At 48.6% G+C, this 15,549-nt stretch overlaps 1 protein-coding gene across 7 annotated transcripts in view; it reads right to left on the bottom strand.

Annotated features, from left to right (window-relative positions):
* BCORL1 (BCL6 corepressor like 1) overlaps positions 1 to 15,549 on the bottom strand; it is a 66,970-nt gene that overhangs the window by 38,465 nt on the left and 12,956 nt on the right. For all 7 annotated transcript variants that reach the window (XM_088794970.1, XM_088794967.1, XM_088794969.1 and 4 more), the window contains 3 exons: positions 9,363 to 9,492; positions 4,618 to 4,708; positions 1,065 to 4,334 (listed from right to left, as the gene is read on the bottom strand). In XM_088794970.1, coding sequence (XP_088651096.1) covers positions 1,065 to 4,334; positions 4,618 to 4,708; positions 9,363 to 9,448 — 3,447 coding nt within the window. In that variant the 5' untranslated portion in view covers positions 9,449 to 9,492. The remainder of the gene's footprint in view (positions 1 to 1,064; positions 4,335 to 4,617; positions 4,709 to 9,362; positions 9,493 to 15,549) is intronic.

The raw sequence follows: 15,549 nt of genomic DNA, 5'->3' as shown, positions 1-15,549 counted from the left end.
TATCTGCCATACAGAGGTGGTTGTGAGGTCATTGAGTAAACCCCATCTGAATTCTATCCCCGGGGTTCTTAATCTGGAGTCCCTGGGTGGGCTTTGGGGAGGGGATGGGTCCATGAACCCCTTGAAATTATTGGCAAAATTCTGAGGTCCGTAGCTCTTATCACTTCTCAAAGCACTCTATAGCGCAAAAAAGACTAAGAGTTTCTGCCTCAAATAAATTCATGGTACTCTGGCTAGAAATCTATTCATCAGTGTATATCAACATCCAATTTGAAGGCTTGTTAACAGAACTTCAAATTCCTCCATATTTTGAATAAGCCCTATCCTCAACTGCTTCAAGAATCTCCTTGGATCACCAGTGTCTTTTCGGATCCCCTCTGGAGGACCACTGGATTCAAGTCAAGTCCTTGTGACCGACCTTTCTGCTTAGAACACTGCCACCATCCTTAGCCCATTAAGAACCCAGACCTAGATGCTTACCTGCCTTGCATACCAAATTCCCAATGGGCAGAAACCCCAAAGCTGCCACCTTAAGCATTACCGGGGTAGGAAACTGGTGGATAAGCCCAGAAGCCAAATTGGCTCTAGCCCCACAAAACTCCAAGCAAATCCTGAGCAGGCTCCCCCAGTGGTACAAAGAACAACCCTGTCAAAGGCCCCTTCCCTCCCTGGGCCCCAAGTTCTCAAGGCCAGCGGTTGTCTTAGAAAAGGAAAAGGAAGAATGGTTATGCAAGGAAGGGCCTGTTATTGATTTCCCTCACCAATACCGTCTTCCGCTTTCCAACCTCATCTGGGACAATGGTTTCCCTTGCTTCAGGGACCAAACCATTTCCTACATCCTACAAAATGCACACCAGCCCCTCTACATGCTGAAATACCACATATGGAGAATGTGACTTAGAAAGGGGAGAGCAGGTCATTATTCACTTTATACATGCCTTCCAATCAGTTCGGTTCACAGAGCTACTCAAGAACACTGCCACAGTTAAACAAGGTTGACATGTGCAGGACAAAGCAGACCACTGGTGTCTGGGCCCTGCCCTCAACCTCAGTCCAGTACTAACCTTGGGTCCATGGGAACTCCGGCCTATGACCTTGGCTTGTGACTGCTGCTCCTCACCATCCTTCTCTTTGCCACACTTCATTTTCTTGAGTGGCAGAGATTCAGTCACCCCATCGGTCACCCCATCTGGCTGCCACTTGTTCTTGCAAGCAAAGACCCCCACGCTTTCCTGTTTCACTCGGGCCTGCCCAGCCTTATTCCGAACTTCAGCTTGGCCCCTCTGGGGAGCTGCTGGGAGGCCATCGGCCCGGAAGCAGGTGGCTAAATTGAAGACCACATCACCATCCACCTTCTCCATTTTCACCCGCCCCAGGTCCACCTGGCTTCCAAGCTGCGAAAGCTGTGTATTGGAGCCCCTCTTGCTGCTTGGGACCACGTCCAAAGTAAGTTCCTTGGGGCGGCTGTCATGAGGTAGCAATGGCAGCTCGGGCATCTTGCGCAGGCTCTGGGGGGTGGCCAGGACCAGCTCGTGGGACATGTAGGTGGCCAGCACTTGGTTCTTAGGCTTTGTGTCTCCTGCCAGCTTCACGCCACAAGTCCCCTTAGGGCCTTCTGTCTTAGGAGTGCTGTCAGGGCAGAGGTGGCTCTCTGATTCCTCAGGCCCCTGACTCACTCTTAGGTCCCCACTGCTAGGCTGAACAGACAGCGCTATGGTCCCTGTCTGAGGGCTGAGAGTCAGGAGGACAGGGTTGACTTGTTCTTCATAAGGCTTGGCAGCAATGCGGCAAGTTTTGTTCTTTGTGCCAGTGTCCTGCTCTGGAGGAAAGGGGCCCCCAGGCCGTGGCTGCCCCTCGGGAAGTCCATGCACAGCTTCAGTGGGGCCGAGAGACGGCACGCCAGAAAACTCAGAAACAACGCTGGTGGGCCTAATGGGCACTCCCTGACTGGGGGTCAGTTGCCCGGCACTAGAAATGCCAATGGAAAGCAGAGACGCTTGGTGGTATGGTGACCAGCCAACAGGCAGGACCTGGGTGCTGGTGGGTTTCCCATTGACTGAACACCGTGGGTAAATATTTGCTGGCCCCGTGGGCTTCCATAGAGAGAGCTCCTTGCTTTGGCAGCCCGGCAGCCCCGGGGCGATGCGGGCTGGGGTGTAACGTTTGACTGTGCTTGGCTGTCCCTCAGTCCCAGCCTGGCTGCCCTTCTTGCCACAAGGGGCACCAGTGCTCTTAGGCTCTCCTTGATCGATGATAGAGATGGGTTCCTGCTTGGGGAGATGGCAGGGGTCTCTGTTGAGGCCCAGGCTGGGCTCTTTGTTCAGCAGCAGGGAGGCAGGCACTGGGTTGGCCACTCCCACGTAGGTGCCAGGAATGGTGCTGATCAGCGCAGTTGAGTTCTTCACCCAGGTGCTCGGGTCCCCATTCCTCACAATCTCAGGAAAGATGACGAAGGGCGAGGCAGTGGAGCCCAGGCATGAGGTGACATTGCTGCCGGCAGCCTGGGTTGTGCGCTGAGACCTAGACAGGACCGTGGAGAGGAGGGCCTTGCTGCTGGTGTGCACAGGGGTCAACACAGGCATGGGGGGTGTCTTGCGTTGATTCGGCAATGGAAGCTTCTGGCGGTTGGACTTAGAGGAGAGGTCAAGGGGCATCTCGCTGCACTCCGGTGGAGAGGCCATCTCTCGCTCCAGCTGTGGAGGTGACTTGAGGGGAGAGAAGGTGACGGAAGTCCCTTCTGTTTGCTGTTCGGCACCACCTGGCATCTTGGTGGCATGGAGTGGGGCTGAGCTTACGCTGGGGGCTGGCAGCAAAGGTTGTGGTGCTGGAAGCACCTTGGCAGAAGCAGTGGAGAGGGAAGTATCTGCCAAAGACCCAGGGACCCCATCGGGCGCAGGCTGGGTGCTGGTGCTGCCAGATGGGGAAGCACATGGGAGCCTGTTCACCTCCAGAGAGACCAGCTTGGAATCTGAAGTCAGAGGCCGGGCCACAGAAAATGCATATGGGTAAGACCGTAGCTCTGGGGAGGCCAGCACACCGGGGAGACACCTGTCCTGCAAGTAGGATGGCAGGACAGGGAGTGTAAGAGTGGAGGAAACTCCCAGGGTGGTTGGCAGTGTGGCCACACTGAGTGGCTGCCCACAGCTCGGAGGTGGGATATATACCAGTGGCTGGCTCGGGGTCAGTACCGTCCCTGGCTGAAAGGACAGAGGGACTTTTTGCATAGCTGGTGCCTGAGCTGCAGGAAAACACACTCGACTCAAACTAAAGGAGGCGGGGATGGGTGCAGATGTAGGAATGGCAGTTGGAGTGGCAGCCGGCATGGGCGTGGGGGCTGGAGTAAAGATTGGGGCTGGGGTGGGTGCAGGCACCGGCGTAGGAGCAAAGGCAGGGATGAGGGTGGGAGTGGAAGGTGGGCCAGAGGATGGGGTTGGAGTGGCCATCGGCACTGACGGAGGGCCGGGAGCTGCTGGAGGCGTGGATGCCGGCATGGGAGCCAGGACTGGAGTGGGGACAGGTGCCAAAACAAGGGTTGGAGCCGAAGGGGGCACAGGAGCCTGGATCAAGGCCAAGGGAGGAGCTGAAACTGGGACTGAGAGGGGGGTAGGGGCTGGAGCTGACAGGGGAACGGGTCCCGAGGGCGGAGCAGAAGCTGGCATGGGCACCAAGACCGAGGCTGAAACCGAGAGGGGGTTCGAATCAGAGATGAGCGTGGGCACTGATGGTGGTGCAGGAGCCAGAGCCGGGACTGGTGCTAAGGGAGGGGAAGGAGCTGGAGCCGAAGTGGCAACCTGGACAGGAACTAGCCCCGAATGGGGCACTGGGGCGGGGACAGAGAGGGGAACCTGGAATGGATCCGGAACAGACGGGGGGACGGAGGCTGAACTGGGAGCAGGGGGGCAGATGGGAGCTGGCAGTGGACTGAAGTTAGTGGTAACCAGAGGCAGGGTTCCCTCCACGGGAACTCCAGTTCCCAGAGTTGCCAAAATGAAAGTATTCTTCTCCCCAACACCATGCCCAGAGTCCAAAGCCTTTACCCCAGCAGGTGAGCAGTCCACCTGTTTGCTCATTTGGGTGCTGAGGGGAGTCCAGGAGCAGTCCGGCCTGCTGTTTCCTGCTTCGGTGCTTTCAGGAAGCGGAAGCTTTAGCCCTTCTCCCGGGCTGCTCAGGGGTACCAAGAGACCCTCGGCCTCTGCCATATTCCCAGCATAGTCCATTTTCGGCTGGGGGTTGTCAGGCTTGTCTTCTGACTTGTACCCAAGTTTTTCTGTTGCACTGCCATCTGGGTCTGTCCCCCGGGCATTGCTGCCACTTCCAACTGCTGTGAGCTCCACCTGCAACAACAGAGCAGTGTGCCCATCTTAGTAGCTCTCTGTGGATGGTGCAAGTGTCCCAAGGCCCAGGTGAGGTGACCGCTGGTCCTCTTTGCATCTCAACCAACCAGGTCTCAGTAGAAGCAAAGAGCAGCTGGCCAATTTCTGTCTCAAATACAGCAACTCCTGGGAAATACCCTGTCCCTTCCTGTCCCCCTGCTGAGGACAGCAGGCTGGGCACGTCACCCAGGCAGTTTAGCTCCACCCTTTGGCAGGTGGCACGTGGCTCCACATAGCCCCTTACCTTGGAAAAACTGCTGCTGACACAAAACTCCTGAGATCCAAAGCGCTGGCAGTCACCTGTCGTGGACTCCTCATCAGAAAGAGGTGCTCTTCTAGCATGGGAGACACAACCAGAGAAGGGACATGAGGCCTAGTTTTGGGACCACCACCACCTTCCCCAGAATTCCCCCTGCCTGCCTGGGTTCCCATAAACTTTCCTGTCTTGCTTCTCTTGGTGGCTTGGGGGAAACCACAAGGAATTAGAGGGTCCAAGTTGCAAACCAGAGCCTCCATGCCTAGCTTTGCAAGTTCCCACAAAAGAGCCCAGTCTGACTAGACTACCCTCTTTGGGCTGTGTATCCTTTTTTCTAGTGCTCTTGCCAGGAGTGTGAAGGACACCCCAACACTTTTGCCTTGTCCCCTGAGCTTACCCGTCAAAGTGACCATCTACAGGGTACTGGGCATTGCCAAAAGGGGAGAGGTGAATCACAGAAGATCTCAAAAGGCATGCAAACTGCTTTTCTCTTAAATGCCATCTTAAGTCTATAAGGGAAGCGGGCTGTAGGTACCATAAGAGTAATCTTCCTAAAACAAATAACCACCTCCACTGTGTTCCATGTTCTAAATGTGAATCATCACCTATTCACCTGATGGGCTTGCCTAGAGCACATATACATTTATTAGCACACATGTTGATACTGATTCAAGGCCACCAGGTCACTGGGTGCTGAGGGGCATTTGAAGGGCACGACTTCTTTCCCTCCAGAGTACGTACCTCTTCCCTCTTTCTGGAATACCAGCGAGCTCCAGCCAGCGCCTTCCCTCCAATCTTTATACCCTGCCTGTGTCCAACCCCTGCCAGCTCCCCACTCTTCCCTTGGCCTCCTAGTCCCACCACATTCTTTCCCATCCCAAAGTGAGGCCTTAAAGGCCACAGATCCTAAATTCAAGTTGGTGTATCGCAGAGGGAAGGGCTCAAGACCAGAGAGCTAAGTTACAAAGGAGGAAAACTTAACTGTACCCCCACATACTCAAAAAGTCTTCTCTAAATTTCAGACAAGAATCTTAGAAAATGGTACATCCGGACAAAAAAGAAAGTCAGACTGGGAGGGTGAAGTTGAAGAGAGGATAACACCCCCTGGAAGTTTGGTAGTTTGAATAAAGGAAGAGTGTACCACTGGGGAAGACACAGTGGGGCAGCAACAGTGGTGTGACTGGCCAACTGGGAGGTTTGGGTGCCAGGATGAAGCTCCAGCAGAAGTGCCACATGGCAGTTCCTAAGGGGGCAAAGCACAGGAATGCTCTGTGCGCCGCTCAGGAGGTGGACTGCCTTGAGTTTTGCCTCCCTTCTTTGGAGCCTCGCCCTGAGCCCCTGAAGAAGACAGCATCCACCTCACCAGCCACCCTAGCCAGAGGGAAGTCCAGGTGCCCGAAGCCAAGCCCCACAAGACTGGGGAGAGCACTGATAACTCCCTCCCTCCCACTGGAACAAGGCCCCATTGATGGACTCCAAAATGGTACCTGGGGCAAGAGAAGAGAAAAAGGCAAGGGTGATCACCAGGGGCCTCTCCCCATCTTTTCAGGCCTAAGTAGGGGGAGTAGGGGGGAGGGGAGGCTCCTTCTCTTTCAAAGGAAGCTAAGCTTACAGAAGTGGGAGGGTTCTACTGCTAGCACTCACTGTTGGTGACAAACAGAAATGATAGTAAGGAGAGACAAGAGCTGGAGATTCAGTCATGGGTCTCAAAGATGGGGACAAAGCAGGACCTGAGGTTAAAGGGAAAACATACCTTGACGTCAACTCCTGAGAGACCAGAAAAGCAAGACATATCCCCAGTCTTGGGCCAGAGAGAAGAGTGTTCCAACTAGACTTGTCACGGATGTTTTTTGGGTGTTTTCTCTTTTTTTGAGGGGGGGGGGAAGGATGGTGGTGAGGGGAAACAAGCGGCAGTGCCTCCCCTCTTCACCAACCCCACATGAGAGAATGCAGAGGGAGGATGCTATTTATTTACATTATCTCCCCTCCTGACCATGCAAAGGGGAGCTGGCTGCATACTCAACCACCCGCCTTGCTCTGCTTCCACCTAGCATAAAATCATCTTGAAAGCAGAAACCCTGCCCTCCAAAAGGAAGCCACCAGAGAGTGCAAAGCCAGCCACCAACCCAGAGACTCTGGAGGTGGCAGCAGCAGTGGCAGCAGGAGCAGTAGTCCTGGCTACTCCAGCCATCCCACACCTGAGTGCCAGCCCCCGAGGCTTTGGGAAAATGTCGTGAGGCCACATTTCAAGTCCTCTGAGAATTGGGGTGTGCACAACTAAGAAAACATTAAATTGTTCCATTGAGGGAAAAACCTGGGACAGGAACAACTTGCAGGGGAGGGTACACCCAGAGAGCTGGGTCAACCAGGCAACGTTAGGAGGGTTCAGGTGGCTGGAAGGAGGGAGCAGGGGTCAAACCAGGCTTCAATCAGGACTGAAAATCAATCCTGCCATTTTTTCCCAACAGAGGTGACCCTGTGCTGCTATGCTCAACGCTTTGTTGAACTTAAACCAGAACTGACCATAACCTTTCTAGGCCATTTTCCTAATTATTAAGGGCTAGCACCACTGTCAGACCAGACCTTTTATAGTTTCTGTTGAGACCTGTTTACAGGTCACATGCCAGGTTCCTTATGTCCCAGCCCTTGCAGACTTCCCCTTCTCACCACACACCAAGACCACCTTCATTCCAAACACACCATGTGGGCAATGCCAACCCTCACCTCAAACTCCTACTCATCCAAGCCCTGACTCCGGTGTCACTGCCTCTGGGAAGCTTTCCCTTATTCCCCCCAGGAAGTTTGTCATTCTTGCAGCTAGACTCCCACAGGATCTGTACATGCCACTCTACAGCACTAACCACCAATGTCCAGTGACGATTGGTTTGCTCTCAATGGGTTTAATAAATGTTTGTTGAACGAAGGAATGAATGGGTACAAGAAAGGAAGCAAGCAAGCAAGTAGAGATTTTGCGGGAGGTTTAACTAGAGTCAGCCACCTGGGGCCAGCAGAAAGCCCCTGCCCCTGGTCCCTGCAGTCAACTGCATCTGATGAAGCTGGGCAGGCTTCCCAAACATACCTTTAAGAGTTAAGCCACAGGTACAGCTTTATACCCAAAATGTCAAAGTTCTACAAGTTGTAAAACACTGAGAAAGATGGTTTTTAAATAAGGTAAGATCACATTTTGGAAATCAGCTGTAGCATGGCCTAGACTGTAGCAGGAAGGCGACAATAAAGGGTAGGTAAGATCAGAAGTGACAACACTTAAAAGGTCATCTTAACCACTAGGCATATTTGGTAATTTAACATCTGCAGAAAGGTCCATAAAGAGGGAAAATCGAGTTTTGGGCCCACTCCCTGCTCCTTTCTGAGCAGGCATTTAGAACGGACAGTGAACCAAGGTAACTTGAGCACTGATTTTTTTGAAGTCTCTAGTCCAAGATCTCTGTATCAAAGTCTCAACCACTTATAACTAGTTGCCAATGAATACTTACACAAATCAATACCAATACCCTGCCTTCCCCCAGATCATCCCTTAGTAATTATCTAAGGACATACCTCACATGCAAAGGAAAATACCTTTCTTATTAAGATCTGAAAGAATTTTGTCTTATTTTCCTTGGTCTTGACTTTTATATTCTAAAATTAAATTCCTTTTAAGTCCACTCTAACTTGTCCCTCAGTATAAACAACATTAAGCAATCAGGTGAAAAATGGCTTTAAAAAAATAAAAAGGTCTATTCTCCTAACCTGAACCTCAGTCAAGTACGCACTTCTCCAGTTAACAAGGGAAAAAGAAAGTAGATAGACACAAAGACGTCCACTCCTTTTCCCTTCAAAATTGCCAACATTCCCCCACATGCACACATACCTATGCACATACTTCTAAGATTTACCCAAGGAAATGACATTTCTTGAATCCTAAGAAAAGCTATATCATTCTGTGTTCTACGTGACTGATCAGATGTATTTGAACTCAAACAATGGATGGACTGAAACAATAGCTAAATACCAGAAAGCATGGGGGAGCCATGCCATCTCTAAAAATGGGAGAGGCATTGCAACCATCACACACAGTTCTTTGGCCAACGGTTATGAAAATCAAAGATTAAATCTGAAGGCCATTTTGAGTACCTTTCATATGAGGCATGATCAGGAAATGGCATAGCTTGGTCAACCAAATATTTTGGAGAACAGAGAACTGAAAACACACAGAGATCAAACAGGCATCACCAACTCTCAATTTCGTATGAAATCTACATTAAGCAGTTTGATCTACCTTTGATACTTCATAAGGGTCTCACTGCAAATCGCCATTAGCCTCATGAGGCAGGAAAGCACTGATCACCAGAACACCCACTAACAGTACCCAGTACAAAGCTGAATGATAGAATTACCTTTCTTCCAGGCTAAGATCAAGGCCAAAAATATCGTATGCATATCTGTGGGCACCAAACATGGTTGTAGCAAATAAAAACTGCAATTGCCTGAGCTTCCCCTTACTCTACCATCTGACAGTTTTTAATGAGTAGACAAATACTGGTTGGTGAAAGGTCATCTGTTGGCCTCCTCACCTTCATCTGAACACGGATGGCAAAGCAGAGCAGGCCACTCACACATTCCTAGCCCCATCGCATCTCAAGAAAATTAGAAATGACCAACAACCCCTTCCCCAGACCCTGCTGTGGCTATCTCTCTGGTGAGTAGGTACCACTCACTGGAAGCCTCCTCACCTCTCCTCGTTGATTCCACACATGCGAATCCGGTCAGAACTGGTCCAGTTGTGCACGCCGCTGTAGAGCGGTGCTGTAGAGATCATGACAGCCACTCACCACCAGATAGGACCTGCTGTGGCCACTCCCCCTGAGGAAATAGAACCCAAAAAAATCAAAACTCATAACAGGGACAGCTGCTTTAACTACCTTTAACAAGGAAACACTTAAATAAAGGTAGTTATAGCACCAAAATGTTAAAGCAGTCTCTCTCACAAGCCAGACTGCTATGGGAAATGAAGGGCCAAATTGGGATGAGGGAGCACCAGCTTTCCAGGAATCCATAGGTTTCAGGATGGAAATGAAGATGCTGTTAATCACCTAGAGTGATTTTTAAATTATCGTAAAGACAGATATGCTTGAGTGTTCGAGGAAATTCAATCTATTTCAGACAAATGAGATGACAGTATATTTTTCTACAGACATTTAGCCTAACCAACTATAATTATAGGGTAGTTCTCCTACATGAACAGTGCATTGAAAGACTACTGGGGATCTTTTTCTCATCAACTCTAGTCCACGGGTACTGAAGTTATTTTATTTTTATTTTTATTGGGGAATATCGGGGAACAGTGTGTTTCTCCAGAGCCCATCAGCTCCAAGTCGCTGTCCTTCAATCTAATTGTGGAGGGCGCAGCTCAGCTCCAAGACCAGTCACCATTTTCAATCTTTAGTTGCAGGGGGCGCAGCCCACCATCCCACGCGGGAATTGAACCGGCAACCTTGTTGCTGAGAGCTTGAGCTCTAACCAACTGAGCCATCTGGCTGCCCCTCCAGGAGCCCAGCAGCAGCTCATTGACTTCTTTCTAGTTGTGGAGGGCGCAGCTCACTGGCCCATGTGGGAATCAAACCCGCAACCCTGTTGTTCAGAGCTCACACTCTAACCAACTGAGCCATCCGGCTGCCCAGGTACTGAGGTATTTAAGTGACGTAGCCAATTTAAGCTCTCCAGAGGAAGCACACACTTTCTTTATAAGCCCTTCAAAAATAACTCTATTCTGGTTTCAAGTTGGGAGTTAAATAGGTATGATGCTTATAACTAACCTGTTTTAAAGCTTCCTCCAAATCATGCAATACTCTTTGTACTCTGACCATAAAGAAGCAGAAAACAATGTTCCGTCAAGAACCACATATTTCTGTCCTTGTCCCTTCCTATCTGCCTGTCATCCCCCTGACCTACCACCCCCTTCACCAGCCAATGTCCAGCTCTTGCTGTTGACAACCACTGCACAGCCAATTCACGTTCTAGATAAAATGAGGCATCAAGAAAAAAAGATTTCTCCAATGAGCTTGTCTTGAGACCCTTTAACTCTTGAGTTCATTTATCACCTAAAAGCCTCAATCATCAAGGCTCAACTGAACAGAAGCCTCCATTGATCAGAATCTAATGCTGTTCTCCAGTTTTCAAAGAAGCAAATCACAATAAAATCGTTACGTCAGGGATTTGTTTTATTCTTTGAACAATTTTCAGAGATTGTCCATATGCAACATAATATCACTATTCATTCAACCGATATTTATTGAGCTCCTACTATGTGCCAACATTGTTCTAGGTACTGGGGATTCAACAATTAAGAAAAACTCCCTACCTTCATGGAGCTTATATTCTAGTGGGATGAGACAGACAATAAACACATTAAATGATTCTGTTTACAGTATGTTAGAAGGTGGTATAAAACAGAGGCTAAGGGTCACGGTGATGGTCATGGGTAGGGGGGCAGAATGGGCTACAGTTTGAAAGGGGGTGATCAGGGTAGGTCATGCTGAGGACACATTTCAACATCTTGTAAGGAAGCAAAGGGGTAAGCTATGCAGATATTTGGGTGAAGAGCATTCCAGGCAGAGGCAACAATCTACGATACAAAGGTCCTAAGGCAGGAGGCTGCCTGCTAACATCAAGGAAGAGGCAGGAGGTCAGCATGGCACAGAGAGAGTGAACAAAGGGGGAGAGGCAGTGAGGGGTGAGCAGAGCCACATAACCCCATTCTCTCCTCAGTTCTCACCCTACTCCCTATCTCTGCAGCATAGGTGATTCTGGCCCCGCCCTTTCCTTATTACTTGCCCCTCTCCTGATCCAGTGCCTGCTGGCTTCTCTAGGGTCCTTCTCTCCCTCCACCTGCCCCAGAAAGCTGGCCCTCATCATACTCAGTCTCTCCTTGTCTCTGACACCCTCTCCAATCTCTTCCCCTTTTCTTACTCTTTTTCTCCCTATTATTCTCCCAGCTGTCTCCCTCTTCCCCTCTCCCCTGCTTCTCTTCTCTTTATCTCCTATCTCTCTCTGGCACAGTTCCCTTGCCTCCAACTTTCTCCCCTTTCTCACCTCTCTTGCCGTTATCCTTTCCCTCCTTTATCTCACTTTCTCCTTTTCCCCTCAGGCTCCACTCTCCTCCTCCTCCCCCCACCACTCTCCTTCCTCACATCTCAGCCTTGTCACCCTCTTTTGTCTTTCTGGTTCCCTCTGTGTCTCTTGCCTTCCTTCTCTGTCTCTTTCGGTCTCACTAGTCAGTGTGGCTCTCGCTGGTTCTCCACTACCCACTTCTCTGTGTATGTCAACCCTGCCCCTCCTTCTCTTTCAGCTTATGAGATCCCAGTTTCAACACACCCCTTTTGTGCACTGATGATGCCCAAATTTGTATGTATAGCCCTGATCTCTCTCCTTAGACCCAGACCAGAATTTCCAACTGCCAGCAACTTACTCTTAATTGGATGTCCACTGAGCCCCTTAAACTCAATGTGTCTCAAACTAAACTCCTTATCTTTTTCCATAAACCCCCCACACCCAGTGTGTTACCTATCTCAGTTAATAGCACCACTATCCCCTAGTCTGGAAATTTCAGCATTGTCGTTGTCTCCAACTCCTTCTCTACCCCACTGCCTGTATCCAATCAGGAGTCAATCCTTAATAATGCCATCTCCGTCCTCTCCTTCTACCTCCATCCTGACACAGGCCCTCATCATCTCTCACCCAGAATATTACAATAGCCTCTTAACTGATTCCTCTGCCTCCAATCTCTTGATTCTACAATCAATTCATCTTCTAAAGCACCAGTTTGATCCCATCATCCCCTCCCTCCTCAAAGCTTTCAATAGTTTTTCTCCATCTTCAGAATCAAACCTGTGCTTCTTAGCACAGCATTTGGGGCCCTCCATGACCTGGCCTCAAACCTCCTCTCTAGTCTCTTTTTCTGCCACATCCTTTCATTCCCCTGCTGCCCTTGCCATCCCGACCCTTCCCTGAACAGACCATCCAGTTTCATGACTTTGATGTTTCCTCTCCCTGAAATGTTCTCTCCTGTTCCCCCTCTTCCTCTCTCTGTCACCGTCAAGGACTAGCTTAAATGTCATCATGTTTTCTCCCCAGCCCCAGCCCATAGTCAGTTACCTCCTCCCTCTCTGGTTCTGAAACATTTCATTCCTGTCTCTATCACAGCCCTGATTCTTATTCTCCTCCAGTGTGGTTACCTGGGGATGTGACATGTCTGTCTCTCCCACCAGACAATCAGCTACTTAAGATAAGAAACACCGTCTTTTTTGTCTCTAGTTCCTCTGCAATGTCTTACATAGAGTAAGCACTCAGTAATTGCATGTTGTATGGAACTGAAACCTGGATGAGAATTGAGGTGATGACCCTGAGAAATTGTCAAGAAGTAAAATCAACCAAAACAAATGTGTCCACCATGCACACTTACTACAGGAAAAGAAATGTTGTACTTCACTGAAAAAAGTATACATTGTCTATAGTACACCCTTTGGAGTTGCCTGATCCTAGCCTGGTACATTGTCTTTAAGCTATTTTGCACCTCTATAAACTACAGGTAACTGATGGGTATGCCAACTCTGTCTTGTCCCATAGAGTTTGGACTGACTTTCCTCCCCATTGTAGAAAAACCAGTTTTGCCTCCATTTGCAACTCAATTCCTTTGCTCCATATAAATTTGTGCTTTTGGACTTTTTCTTTCAACCGGCTATAACATCTGTCTGGTTCCCTTGTTGATTCATGAGTAAAATAAAATCTTTAGCACATGTTCATTTTTATGTCCATACAACTCATGATTTTACCTTTTTCTGAAAATTATCCTTAATATTACTAAGACAGTTATGTGGGTTAACATAATTTTAGAAAGATTTCAACATGGGGTATGACAAATGGATAAATGGATTGACTGTCTGCTTCACATCATTTCAGCAGGATCCCATTCCCTGAACATCCTGATTAACCAAGTTTTGACTATTTCTTAGAATATCTTGGAATATCTCAGCTTAAGAAACAATGGATCTGCCTGTTGGCTGATACTCCAGGTAATTTTTTCAACTTTTCTCTCTATAAAGCATTAAAAGACTTAGGCCATGGAAGGGGCCGTTCTTGCCATAAGATGAATTTCAATATCTAGTACAAATTATAGTGGCTACCTGAATATTTGTAGGCAGCAGATATAAGTCAGTCACCATGGGCTTTTTCACTCTTAGGTTATTTTTGTTCTGTTTAGAGGGGTTAGTAGTTTGTAGGGCCTGGGACAGACATCAAAGGAGGGGGATCCTGGCATTTGGAAACAGAACAACATATAAAATTATCATCACCCAGACAAAGGAGTTTTTACACTCCCCCCAAAACCCAAAATAATAACAACCACAAAAATAAAACCAAGTGAAAACCAAAATAATTACCACACGATACACATTTGATGACTACCTAGAAAGAAAAACTGATACTGGGCACTCCGTTTTCACAAGATCCCAAAGATGGATCATCTGCTTAAATCTGGGCTTCCTACTCTTCAGTTATGATTTTATCAGAGCAGCATCCCTTCCTGTGTGAAGCCCACTGCTGCTAATTAACAACAGCCTTTGCTGCGGAGGGGAGGGGAGGGGTAGAAAGCACAGGCAGGAAAGCATCGAGATAAGTGGTCTACACAAAAAGGCAAGATGTGTCCTCCTGAGCCAGAGTAAGCAAAAGGAACTTCTAAGGAGGCACTGATGGTGTCAATGCCCATATAGGACAGGAGGACTCAAGATGGCCAATAGACACCAATGTTTCCCATGCCAGGATAACTGAGGAGCTTGTTTAAAATACAGAGTCATATGTCCCAACCCTGGAGATTCTGATCCAGTAGCTCTAGGGTTTTATTATCATGTCCAATCAAATTATTAACCACTCAACTGTACATTACTTATCAGGAGAAGTGAGCAAAAAAGAAAAACTTTACAGACACACCACACTTGGTAGGTTCTGCTGGTGTACACAATTGTATACCACTTGCTTTCACTCGCAGTACCCACACTTACGTGTGGTGGGCGTTCTCAATCTCTTACTCTCGCTCCCTCTCTGATGGGAACCATCACATCAAAGGCAAAGTTCCTAAAAGTAACTTGGAAGAAACCTGGTAATCCCATATGACCCAGGAAACATAGGCACAAGGATATGAAATACCTCAAAGGATTTTCCCAGATGTCACAGCCATGTAATTGTTAAGAAATGAACAGCTGCACAGCCCCAGAATCAAATGCTGGTCACTGCCTAGAAGGTAATGGGACCACTGTGAGCTATCCCCACTTTGGGGAGGAAAACTCAAGATACATCCAATTCATGGTGAGAACAAAGGAGAGCACATGCTCACCAATGCAAAGTGATAAATGTGGCTGAAAAAACAAACAAAACTTTTGGATTTAGGAGGCACCCGTACACATTAGTAGAAGGACTGAGAAAGATTCAAGGGAATGAATCCAAAAAGCCGGCAGCAGTGTAGGTAGCTCGACATAATCACCACACTACAAAACAGGGGAAACCCAAACAAAATTGGACTAATAGGAGAGCAATAACTTTAAAATGGAGAAAATAGCAGCTAAGCTGAGGGAGAACAGATAGTAGAAGAGAAACCATAATGAAGCAGAGATCTTCCTCAACCCTCCCCCCCAAAAAAAAAAAAAACTCAAAAAAACAACCCCTAGAAGTCAAGGGCAGCCATGAAAGGCATAAAACAGGAGCCCATAGGATATAGCAACCAAAAGGGGAAAAAATGAAATAGGGGAACCTGAAATATTTCACCATCATGGGCCAAACTGAAACACTATGGGGAAGCACTGAAGACAGGCATTTTAGAAAAGTTTAGAGAGAATATGCTATCAAAAGGGGAAGAACATCAAATTATAG

Source organism: Rhinolophus sinicus, chromosome 18, assembly GCF_057876585.1.
Source record: "Rhinolophus sinicus isolate RSI-liver-muscle chromosome 18, RSI-T2T, whole genome shotgun sequence".
In the NCBI taxonomy this organism is placed as follows: domain Eukaryota; kingdom Metazoa; phylum Chordata; class Mammalia; order Chiroptera; family Rhinolophidae; genus Rhinolophus; species Rhinolophus sinicus.
Note: the sequence above shows the minus strand (reverse complement) of the source record. Positions and strands in the feature narration are given on the sequence as shown.